The 12916-nt window shown below is 36.8% G+C and overlaps 2 protein-coding genes across 2 annotated transcripts; both read right to left on the reverse strand.

The window, feature by feature from the left end:
• Positions 1-1848: 1848 nt before the first annotated feature.
• Positions 1849-3606, reverse strand: LOC141666508 (putative 2-oxoglutarate-dependent dioxygenase AOP1). Its single transcript, XM_074472554.1, has 3 exons — positions 3109-3606; positions 2496-2817; positions 1849-2284 (listed from the first exon to the last, which is right to left on the reverse strand). Exons 1-3 carry the CDS (start codon positions 3498-3500, stop codon positions 2033-2035), a joined length of 966 nt encoding a protein of 321 aa, XP_074328655.1. The 5' UTR covers positions 3501-3606; the 3' UTR covers positions 1849-2032.
• An 868-nt stretch (positions 3607-4474) lies between these two features.
• LOC141666506 (pleiotropic drug resistance protein 1-like) lies at positions 4475-12183 on the reverse strand. Its single transcript, XM_074472553.1, has 24 exons — positions 11642-12183; positions 11345-11465; positions 11116-11204; positions 10915-10999; positions 10641-10800; positions 10441-10517; positions 9870-9923; positions 9685-9775; positions 9307-9608; positions 8911-9192; positions 8495-8811; positions 8228-8388; positions 8038-8141; positions 7785-7941; positions 7633-7704; positions 7442-7536; positions 6999-7331; positions 6508-6798; positions 6336-6419; positions 6109-6242; positions 5751-5978; positions 5481-5652; positions 5135-5389; positions 4475-5034 (listed from the first exon to the last, which is right to left on the reverse strand). The coding sequence occupies exons 1-24, from the start codon at positions 12007-12009 to the stop codon at positions 4771-4773; spliced, it is 4296 nt and encodes a 1431-aa protein (XP_074328654.1). The 5' UTR covers positions 12010-12183; the 3' UTR covers positions 4475-4770.
• Between the last annotated feature and the right edge of the window lie 733 nt (positions 12184-12916).

A 12916-nucleotide genomic window follows, 5' to 3' on the forward strand; every position in this document is an offset into this window, starting at 1 on the left:
TCGAGGGTGGAGGAGGTAAATATATTAAATTTTGATATCAAGATCCTTGTCATTGTTAAGTAGCATTTGTGTTGCACAAACTCGTCCAAAACTGGGAATATCTCGTCATCCACTCACCCTTCCTTGTTCCATCTGACGATATGAATCCATATGAAGGTGGTTTTGTCTCCCCCGGGCGTTATCAATCCTTTGTGAAACGGATCCCCCCGGCGAGGTAAGAAACGCCTTCATCATCGAGAAACTGAACTATGACTTCATCATAAGTTAAAACACGCGGCATGACTGTTCGAAACCTATTTTCCTTGTATCATTCTCCAGATCTTCTTCATGTTTGTCGTTCCCGGGGTTGAGCTGATATGGGCTCCCCTCCCAAAACCATCCCCTCCCAGCCGATGAGAAATTTATCTCCTTGGAGTCCCTCTTCCTTCTATGTAGGCATCCTCCAAATAATGTCGGTATCATAACCACACTGATATCACTCCCCAACAGGACGGTACTGGTTTTCTGAGTATTGAGGTCCTAATACGTAGTGTCTTTCCCTCTCAAGGATTCCATGCGAGAGGTCATCCTAGTGATTTTGTTCCCAATGATCTAGTCGAGAAGTTCTTTATTGCTCATCAGGATGGGGGTTCCCACCGATTTGAGACATATAGAGGCTTTTCTCCTATGGACTTCCTCCTCTTGCTTCAGGCCCGTTACCAGTGATTACTAGGGGTGGGGCATCGTTTGGCTATTTTTTTCTTCCTCCACATGAATATCATCACCGAGATTTTCTGTGTGTTGCGATATCCTTCATCCATTAAATGCCAGCCCCTCCTTTTAGCGTCAATTATTGACGGAGGAATTTGGTTGATAATAAATTCGAAGGGTTGCTGGAACTATGATAGTGATTGATGATGATTGAGAGCGTAGATTAAGGAAATTTGGGTTAGAGTTTTGTGTTTGGGGATGGCTGAGATTGTATGGATGATCGAATTTGTAATTAAGATTGAATGTTGAATTCTCTCTTTTTCGCAAGGGTTACTTCAGACCATACAATGTGCCTACGTACCCCTATTCATAGGGGATCAAACAAGACATAGTTACTGAGGAAAAAGAAACCTAGAGGACCAAGTTTCCTTCTTCAATTACCAATAAGACTGAGGCTATCGCCTTAGATAACCGCCTTAAACCCAAAACCCAGCTACTTTCTCGAAACGTGATGGGAAAGTCATTGACCCAAGATTGTCGGAGTCAAAGCCCACCTCAAGCCCACAGAGATGAAGTAAGTAAACATACGGTTGGCCTTAATAAATTAACCAGGGGCGACGCTCTTCGGTCCATCAGGGGACCTAGACCTCTTCTAGCAGCGAGAAATTATATCATTATGTTTCTTTGGGGATTGGCCTACATGTTCTCTGTCTGTGATCCTTTAAAAAGAGAGTAGTTCTTCTTTGTCGGCCCAAGGGCGAGGCGAGATCTTGTTCGACCTAACAACTAGGCAAGATCTTTGCTTGGTCAAACAGATGGGCTAGATATCTAGGAGAGCCAAATAAACTCTTTCTTTCTGGCTTTCCTTATAAGTAATGCGTCATTATCCAATCTTCAGAAACGACGGGTTCAGGTTGTGGATCGGAATTATCAATTACTGTATAATTTAGTATAGATATAGTAATTTCATTTGATATGATTTAATTGAATACGACTGAATTTAATTTTCTTTTTAGATTCGGAAGATCTTCAATGTAATGTGATTTTATTTTATATTTCTAAATACCTATATTCGTCTTAAGTTTAAAATAATTAATGTAATGTAATGTGATTTGATGGAGTGTCGCCATGTATTTGATGCACGTTTTCTGCAACAAAGTTTGTGGAAAACCTGAAGTAGATTCCATAAACAAACTTGTCTCACAACAATTATTAAGCAAACCAGCGCTACCAGGCTTCCAAGTACCAAGGCACTGACTGAGTCCGGTAAACATATACAAAATTCACATCACACACAATCATAAATCACACATACACGCACAGCAAGTTTGGGGCTTATGATTTAATCAGAAACACCGCAGTAGGCTTTTATGGCACATTCCAGCTTTCGGTTCTCCTCCTTGTCATAGAATGCAAGAAACTTGAGATGATCAAATGCTTTATACTGCAACGGATGCTCCTCGTCCACTAGCTCTTCTGGTGTTTCTATCATCCCTTCCATAAATGAAAATTGTGCAATTGAATATCTTGCTTCTTTTCCATGATTCATTGTCACTCTGTGATATGGTGAATACATCCTGTTGTTGCTCCATGCCTTGAACATTTAAGTGCAACTTAAATGTCAAAATATTGGAGTTAAAGACGTAATGGTAGATGTCCCAAAATATTTACCAAACGGTGTATTTATTATGTCACTTATTGTGGGAATACATGGTCCACTGTCACATCATCATTTGGTAAAGATTTTGGGACCAATGAATATTACTTAAAATTGTATTATATCACAGGTAACATGAACAAATTACCATTGCTGCTTCCCCTGCCATGACAATGAAGGAAGAAGGAGAGAGCTCAACTGAAAACCATTCTCCATCTTTTGCTTTTATCTCCAAACCATTGACCTGATTTTGATGAAGTATGGTTACAAAATCCTTGTCTGTGTGAGAAACAAATCCCATGTTACTCTGGTTCTTTTCTGGTGTTTTATATTTCATGGCTCGACAAAGGTAAGTAGCTGATTTAGCATGAGAAGCATGGTACTTCTCTACACCATAGCTTTCAAATATCATTCTTACAACCATTTGCTCCATTTCTGCAACTAGCTTTGTGTAGGACAACAAAATTTTGCTTCAAAAACCATCCCATAGATAAATGAACACATTAGTAATTGTTGTATTGAATAAATACTCAAAATCTAACTATATGTAATGCAATCTTGAACATTCCATGATGGAAAATATTTGTGGTGCAAGAGATTGAACTGCCTTTGAAGGTAGAGGATGGTAACATCACGTAAACAATCTCCAGTTCTATTCGTGTACTGGTAAAATCAGAATGCATTTTACTTCTCTGGATCCAACATCTGAATACAATTAACAAAAATAAAACTAATATCATGCATATCAAATCTGATGGTACCTGAAATCTTCATTGCCCTCGGGCCACATGACATCTGTGAAACTTTTGATGCCTTGAGGAGTGTTAGAAAAATCTATGCCAAGGCTTTCATAGAGAGGAATAAATGGTATTTGACCAACATAACCATACAAAGGCTTAGTAGACTTGTTTTGCATTTTGGTCTGAGTGGGAAGATCAAACAAATCTATTAGTGCACCAAAAACTGCAGTGTCTAGCTCTGAGGAAACTTTGTCAAACACTCCAATGAAACAACCATATTCTTCCAAGGAACTTGTAACATCTTTGCATTTCATGAGCCAACTAGAATTAGTGGAGTTTGGTATAGTGTTTTCGAGTTGATTTGTAAAGTCAATAGTTGGAAGCTTGTGGTGGCTTGGGGTTAGGGAGCCCATAATGGTTTTGTTTTCTTTGAAATGCTTCAAGTGAGATGCAAGCGTTGTGTCCTCGTAAGATGATGAACATGTATATTTATAGTGAATCAAACTAATACTACTGTAGCTAATGTAAGATTGGCCCGGAAGGTTTGATGCAGACAAATTTACTTGTCATGCTTCTTTTCAATAATTTAACATTACCGCCCACCCATCTTGCATTTAACAACATTAAAACAGTCAACTTCCCGTAAAAAGAACGAGGAAGATATAGAAATTGGTGTATCAAGATCAGTTTGATTTTACGAGTATGTAGGTTGTTATTAGTTTTGGCACCGCTACCAAATTATGGACATTATTATCTGCAACAAGAACACATACATAATTACAAAATTACATAAAAATATATTTTGAAAAAAATATTAATAACACTATTAACAATATTCAATTTTAAAACGACAGGTCGCTTAACATAATTAATTACATGTATTTGTTGAATGGAAGCTTGTGCAATAACATAACTTGTGTCTGACCCCAGATCACAGAACCTGATAGCTAAAAAATAGGTTTTTATTGATCAATACGAGTAGAAAGAAATTATAATATATTTATACAAAAAGAAAGATACAGGCATGATTAGTAATGTTATAGTATTTTTATGCAATGAGAAAGATATAGCCTGAATAATTGCTCTGGTCCCCGGTCCCCTCAATGATCAGAGTTTAAGTTATCATTATACACGTAATGATGCATTAACATCCAAATTATGGTCCCTGCAAAGGCAGCAATCATAATACTTTCTTCAACTCATTCACAAATGGTAGTTTAATGTCAGTTTCTACTCCTTTATTTTATTTCATGGTCCTCCCTTCCCTTTGATTATTGATTCACTTCTTTCAACAAACATCTCAAACATGTAATGAGCAGGTCCAACATCCAAAATACTATCTGAGTGAACCCTTAAATTTTAAATATAAGTAATTGGACCTAATATGTCACTCCAAAAGACTATTTAATATTGCATGCTTAGTTGCTTGAAGGATTGAAACCGACTCCATTAATTACAGAGCTAAACAAATATGACACTTCAAAACAAGAATATTGTACATCTTTCAGTTTTCTACAAAAGAGAGACATACGAAAGCTGAATATTTAGTCCAAACTATTTGATGATCTATAAAAAGAAAACAAATTTATCTCCTCTTCCTATTTGAAAGTCCCATGACTCCTAAATAATGTCTGACAATGATGATTTCGCGACTGGGGACGAAATGCTGCTCTCTGAACCTCGTTACCGCCTTTGGAAGTTGAATGATTTAATGGAATAGGCAAATGTGTATGCAAAAAGAACTGTGAAGCCAGCTACAGAAGCTCCAGCTATCCATACGTTATGGTGTTCAAATCCAAAATACTCTTCCACGAACTTTTTGACAGTTACTGGTACATCCAAAAGTTTCTTATCATCTATATCTCCAAATTGTGATGCTATCATTCCGTACAAAGTCCAAGCAACTGGACATACCCACGAATACCATCTCCACCATACCGGCATTTTCTGCCGTTCACAAATTAAAAAGGAACAAGGTTTGATATACATTAGATACATTCTCATGCTTATTTAAAGTGTACATGTTGAAGAGCATCAGAGAACTTACGGGTCGTGGGATTATAAATCCTGAAAAGACATTCCATAATGCAAAAAATGCAGCAGCAATGATTGCAGCGATATCGGCATTGGGAGTCACTGCGACAGTCATCATTCCAAAGAGAGTGAAGTACAGCAGTGTAAAGAACGTGAAGAATACATACCAAAAGAATTTCACCACTGTCCACTCAAATCCGATCATTGCATATACAATAGCACTATATGTTCCAGCTTGTGCAAGAACATATGGTATTTCTACCAAAACCTACAATGAGAAAAGAATAGGGACTTGCTTACATGTAGAATACAAACAAGAATTTTTTTATTAATCTGGGAATGTAAGAACTAGCTATTACCTGTGCAAAGGCATATGGCAAGGCCGAGTACATTCCTGCTGCTCTTTCTCTATAAAAGACTGTTCGTTCAACATCCACCACTGGCTGAACTGCCGAAGCATTTTGGACTCCGAGGAAGAGGCAAGCAGCATACATTGAACCCATAGCATTGAAGAGATCTTGTCGTGTTCGCCTGAAGTGCACATCCACAATAATTATGAGATGGAGATACATACAGACTAAATAAGCTTTGGTATTTGTTTAGTAGGTAAATTCCTGATATTAACTTACAATTTGGAACCAAGATCCCAGAACATTGAGCCGAGCATCAATGCTATAGCAGTAGCAAAGAGGAAACGAACAGCAGTATAAGCCGTGTTTCGCCAGTATGAGCATCTTTGTTTCCACAGACAAGCCACGCATTGAGTGATGAAAGATTGCGAGTACTGAGAGGGGAAATAGAGATCCTTTGCACCAGGACGAGGTGAACTATTTTCTTGTATAAGTGCTTTGTTTCGCCTGTGTGTATGTCACGAGGAAGTAGAACATTTGATTAGGAAATATCCAAAGTTTAATTGTGAAAGGAGGATGTTTTGTAATTAGTGTTGCCAGTAGTATATGCAATAAGATGTTTTTTAATAACACTTGCCTGTAAAGATCTGACTTATGGTAGACTTCGGTGAAATCAACTCCCAGAACCATTTCTTGTGCAGAAGAAGTGACTTCCAACATCCAGGTTGCTGGATTATATCCATCTTTTATTTTATTTACTCCATCGATACCCTTTTTGGGAAAAAAGAGTCTAGTTTTAGAACACGATTTGAATATAAAAACTAATAATAGTAAATCTTATTTTTGTTTACATCTGCATATTACCTCGAAGTACTTGATTAGTTCGCAAGAATGACGACCAACTGGTCCGACATATATTTCTTGACCTCCCCGTTTCATTAGGAAAAGCTGCAACCCATGTTTGATGATTTTAGTTACTATATAAAGCATTTCACCAAATTATAATCTTAGTTAATGTAGTCCACAACATTCTTACCTCATCAAAAGCTTCAAATATGTCTATGCTAGGTTGATGAATGGTGCAAACAACTGTTCTTCCTGTGTCCACAGTATTCCTTACTGTTCTCATCACAATTGCAGCAGCTCGTGCATCTAAACCTGAAGTGGGCTCATCCATGAATATTATAGAGGGGTTTGCAACTAGTTCAACTGCAATTGTCAGACGCTTTCGCTGTTCAGTTGAGAGCCCATTTACACCTGGCAACCCAACTAATCCAGCCTTCAATGACTTCAATTCAACAAGTTCTAGAACCTCATCAACGAACATCTGTAAATGTTATGAACATGAAGCAGGTTATCTCGTGTACTGACATTAATCCCGACACATCGTCAGGAGTTAATATCCAACCACTCTGTTCTATAGCAAGAGAACTGTTTTCTGCATATTTATACTTCTTTGAAAAGTTAAATTGTTTTATTCCACAAAGTGTGTAGTCAAGTGTGCAAAAGATAATCAAAATTTTCCACCTTTCTGGTTGTTGAATCAACTTCCGAAGGCAATCGCAACCAGGCTGAGTAGATCAGTGACTCATAGACAGTTACATGAGGTGAGTGGATATCATTCTGCTCACAATATCCAGCTATCCGCGCAAAAGTTTCCTGCTTCTTTGGAAAGCCGGATATTGTAATGTTACCCTCAATATAACCACCAGTTTTTCGACCTGCAAGCACATCCATCAAAGTAGTTTTACCAGCACCACTGACACCCATTAGAGCAGTGAGAACACCTGGCCTAAATGCTCCACTCACACCCTTCAGAAGCAACAGTTTATCTTCAACAACACCTTGTTCTTTCATTTCCTTGAGTGTTTCAGGTAGAAAAGGCATAATTAGTAATCAGTTTAATTGATCAAAACAATATGCTCAACTGATTCTAGACACAGCCCGACCATTCTGATCATTATGCTTACCGGTGGCATGTCAACGGAGTACATAACCTCATCAAAAGTTATGGAATGGGGTTCAAAGGGAAGAATCATCCCTTTTTTCTTGTTTTCATTGGTTCCTGTTATAAATTAAAACAACACAACAATTGAATTTGAAATGGTTAGCTTTACACACTTAAAATATAACATATAGACATCTCTCTTATAAGATATACCTTCTGGGGATGACATTTCAAGGGCTTCTGCCGAATCTTTGTCTGGCAAAACAGCTTGAGGTTTCCCCAGAGCTGCAGAACAATGCCTGAATATTATATTATCTGTCGACTAAATGTATACAGTTTGGATGGGATATGGTATGGATACTCACGGTTAAGATAAGTGAGTGCCATTGTAAATGCAAAGTTAAGAAGGCAAACGAATCCGATCAATGCCCCAACACCGATCCAATACCAGTATGCGTATGGGAAGAAACCTCGCGACTTTAAAATTGCAACTCCTATGGTCTCAGATCCATCTTCAACGAGCTGTTCCATGACAATAATTTGAGAACTTCAGCCTATTTGACGGAATAGCCAAGTGCGAGAACAAACAGATGCTAAAATTTATGAATACAAGCTTACTTTGTGCCATTGATGCCCAAGGAATTCATTAACAGCAATTGCATTCATCCCATACATCATGGGTGATGAATAGTAACCCCATAACCACCACTTCGCTACATCGTCTGTCATATCATAGAACAGAAGCAAAGGCATTAGCGATGACTACATATGAGAAGAGTAGTTTCCGATATTAATTTGAGAATCATACCTCGAGCTAGAACAAAGCCACCTAATGCAAAAAGTACAAGCAAAGCAAACCCCCCAAATGTGAATGCAAGAGTCATGTTCCTACCCAGTGCAGCCATGAGTCGAAACAGTGCAGACGCCATCTGGTTAATGAGTAGAAGTACTATGTACTGCTTAACAAACCTGTGGTAAAGAGTGAATCAGCATTTAATCATATATGGCAAAAGTATCTGAACAGGAACAAGTATTTAGCCGTCATTATAACTAAGTTCTTCTATAGATTCTTCACCTTCCAATATTGGGATCAAATCCAATAACATAATATGTGAGGACAACCCAAACAGCAACTTCTACAAATGTGATGGGGATCTTGATTACCCACACCGGAAGAGAATATGTCCATGTTGGATAGAAGCGAAGATCCCTTTGCTTGTAAAATACCGGAAGCTTAGCAATAGTCATTGCAAGCTCTGCTAATCCATTAAACATAAGCATAACCACTCCAAAAAACAGGGCACCCATATATATCCCTCCATCAGTAACTGAATTTTGGTTCAACTCAGTTCTCAGGAACAGTGTCATGGTAATAATGGCCATTGTTGTAAGCTACGGAAGATCGAAAAGTAGTATTACTGTATTAGGGATCATGTGTACAATAATAAAGCTAATACCAAATAATTTCAGTTTATAAATAAAGATACGCACTTGGAACACTTTGAAGACATATACGAATGAGTTTCTCTTCATAAGCAAAATTTCTCTTGCAGTGACAGCTTTCAAGAGTTCTGTCTTGCTGACTCCATACTTATCAGTTGTCAAAGCAGCTGGGTGACTTTTGTTCTTGTCATATGCAGTAGCAAGATCATCTCCTAATTGAAGCCCAACATGGAATGACTGGTAAGCTTCAGAGAATTCCATGGCTGTAATAAATCTGTAAGGCTCATCTTTGCGAAGCCAGTACTGTTTCTGATCTTTCTTTGACGTAACCTACAGGGCAGTATTTATTTTATTGATACACAAGACCTCAAATTTATAAGGCTCATCCATTTATTTTAGTGATAAATACACAGCTGGATATTGAAATTGTAATAACCGAATTACCTCTTGCAAGAAGTCTGCTACACCTTTCCTTTCTGGACATTTGAATCCCATAGATTCGAAAAACTCGAGTACATTTTCACGTGGACCTTGATACACTATCTGGGCATCAGATATAAGAATAATATCATCAAATAAATCATAAGTTTCAGGGGCGGGCTGCAGGAGGGAAATGAGAGCAGTTCCTTGGAGAATGTGGACGCTGTGCCGGAGTGCTTTCACAATTTGATAAGTGGTAGAACTGTCCAAACCAGTGGATATCTCATCCATAAAAAGTGCCTTCGATGGTCCAACCAACATCTCACCTGTATCAATCAACTTTTCAATAACACGTAACCAAAGCATGTACAAAACTTTAGTGCATAGAGGAAACTTGACTACCTGTGGTAACGCGCTTTCTTTGTCCACCAGATATTCCCCTAATCATCTGATCTCCAACCATAGTGTCAGCACACACGTCGAGTCCCAAAACCTGCAATCAATTTGGAAAGAACAAGGTTGTTGTTATAACTTCGCTATCTTACCATAGCTTGATTGTAAACAATATTTTGGGTTCAGTTTGATACCTTTAAAACATAATCTGTGACAACACTGGCCTCTTGACCTTCTGTTGCAGCAGCCTGAATCATGGTTAAACAATGATTGTCAGCAAAATAATTATCCTTACATCAGTTCAAAGAGTATGCTATTCTACTATATTAAGGTTATGATTCGCAAGAAAGTAAAATAATATTAGAATACACTAATACAGTACCTACAGTTCTCTGTAAGATACCAATTTTAATAGCCCTCACATATAACTTACACCTAGACAGGTCTGCTTATCCACATATTTAGGTTACACATAAAAGGTGCATCCTCTTTCACAAATATTCACCATTTTTTCCAATGTTTTCAGAAGTATGAGAGGATTTATTTTTTTGCTCAACTTTTTCTCCTCTAGAGGAAAAGGGATGAAGTAGCGTTGAAGAATGAGGATCAAATGCCTTTGATGTGCACAGAACTCTATATAACTACAAAAGCCATCGGTTTCGTCTATACATAATACATCTATACCTCCTTTATCTACAATAATTATCTTAAATATGTAAACTATTTTTATCCAAAAAAACAAAATACAATGTAAACCACTTTTACCTTCATGTAGATATCGACATCAGGATCAGGTTTGATGTTTGCGTCTTTCTCTCTTCTTGACAGTTCTGCCAACATCTCTGGAAGAGTTTGAAAACATTATGATTCAAAGCTCTGAACAATGCTCAAATGGAAATGTACGAACCACGTTATACATTAATTAGAAACTAATGATGAGACACGTGAGTGTAATATCAACTAACCATAGCGTGATCCAACCCCCTGGCACCTCGCAGAAAATGCCAAAGTTTCTCTGACAGTCATCTCTCCTATATGGAGATCATGTTGGCTGATATAGGCAGCAGTCCTCTTAGGCACAAATTCAGTCATTTCGTGGCCATTGTAAGTCACCTTTCCGGAAAACTAGTATAGAAATACATCCATCCGTCAAATCAGAAATCATTCATAATATGAGAAAGTAATTACAGTAAAAATGAGATAATTTCATTAAAAAATGATAGTTTTAGGGAAACTTACTTTTAAGGTAGGATCAAGCTTCCCAGCCAAAGCCAGCAATAATGTTGTCTTACCAGAACTCGGGGGACCTAGAAGCAATGTCATCCTACAAGCATCACAAGTATATTAACATAAATAAAAGAATCACAAACACAAACTCAGGAAGCAAAACAGCATAAACTGATCTTATTCATAAGTTTGCTTAAAACTCTTTATAATCACCTGCAAGGCCTAAGGATTCCATTAACATCATCAAGTATAGTTAACTGCTGCTTTCTGTTTGGAAGTAAATGAAGAGTCTCCAACAACCCCTTCAACACAAACACAAACATGTCATCAGTCATCACAAATAACTACTGATTATGACTATGTAAACCAAAATAGAAAACACATCAAAATTTACATATACAAACTCTACTTGAAGTCAATATCTGTATCTACAAGTCCTTACCTCCACTATACTAATATTAAAGTTCAAAAAAGATGGCAAAGCTCTACTTCCAACATGAGCTTCTGCTTCAACTTTCAAATGCTCAAATCTCACTTCAATAAGTGGCAAATCAATCCCAACCCTTAATCAAACAACACAAACAAAAACCAAAAAATCTGAGATCTCAATAAGCAATCCACAAAACACAAATTTCAACAAAACTCCATCCAAGAATCTTTCAAGAACTTATCAAACAACCCTCAATGACAGACACAAATATACAATAAAAGAAAAAAAAAAGAGAAAAAAAAATAATACCTGTCAACTCGATCTCTAAGCTTTAACAAGAACTTCTCATTATCTTCTTCAGCAACATTAACGAGCCTCTCTAAAATCTTCTTCCTCTCTTCAGTTCCAAGATTATCAATATCAATCTCACTAGCACCAGCACCTTGTGATCCAAGAAGCAAGCCTTTTCTTAACCTATCAAAAGTAGGAAGCTTCTCAAGTGCAGCCCATTTCAAAGCCTCTTCATCATCTTCATCTCTTGCTGATTTAGAAAACACTTCCATTCCACTGCTTCTCCATATTGCAGAACTGTTTGATCTCAAACTCCCTGTTCTTTCTCTTGTACTTCTGCTGTTTCTTACACTGTTACTCAAGTTGTAAAGATTGCTCCCATCCATCTTGTTCTTACACAACACCACCACCCAATACTACAATGTTACAAGAACACAAAGCCCCAGTTCTTGATGTTTAAAATTTTAGTTTTTTAGACAATGAAATTGAAGTGCAAGTCTTTTCATGTTGACCCTTTGCAACACGAATGAAAGTAGTGGAAGATTTAAGGTAAAATCAAGTTATTCCACAAGTTCCACTTATAATTTATAGCGGATATTATGTCACTTTCATGTTTTTTGTTATTACAATTTATGTTATATCGAGTTAATTTGTAGGAAAAAATAAGCAAAGTGGGACCTATGAATATTTAAATTTATAAATTGAGTGGAGAAAAAGAAATAGTGGTTGTAAGTGGGGTGTAGTTACTTTTATATTATAAAATTTTTCTTTTTTTATAAGTTTGAAATGTATAGAAATGAATGGTACATCATAAAAAAAAAGTGTTCGATTTTTTAAATTTCGAAGTATAAAAGCAAGTCTAATGGTGATGCTAAAATAAATGTAGCTATTTCTATAATTTGAAACCAAAAAATAGTTTTAATGCCAAAATAGAATTTATGATCGAATGATAGATGCAAAATAACACCAAATATATCTATACAAATCTGTATTTTAAGTTATATAATTATAAATTACACAACTTTACTTGTCATTATTATTTTATTAATGTATTTGACCACTTAACATGCTTATGTGACAATTTATATTTAGAACCAAATATAACATTTTTGTTATTTTAACACCAAATATAACATCTTGTTGGAATAATTTTTTTTGCATGAATGCTGTAATATAGCAATACACTCACTTTATAGCAGAGTAATTGAACTTGCTGCAACAGTGTAAAAAGGCTATATTATTTTCACCGAATTTTATTAGGATCGTTCACGTACGTTCAAGGCATTTTAGTCT

The sequence above is a fragment of the Apium graveolens genome, chromosome 6, assembly GCF_009905375.1.
Source record: "Apium graveolens cultivar Ventura chromosome 6, ASM990537v1, whole genome shotgun sequence".
NCBI lineage: Eukaryota > Viridiplantae > Streptophyta > Magnoliopsida > Apiales > Apiaceae > Apium > Apium graveolens.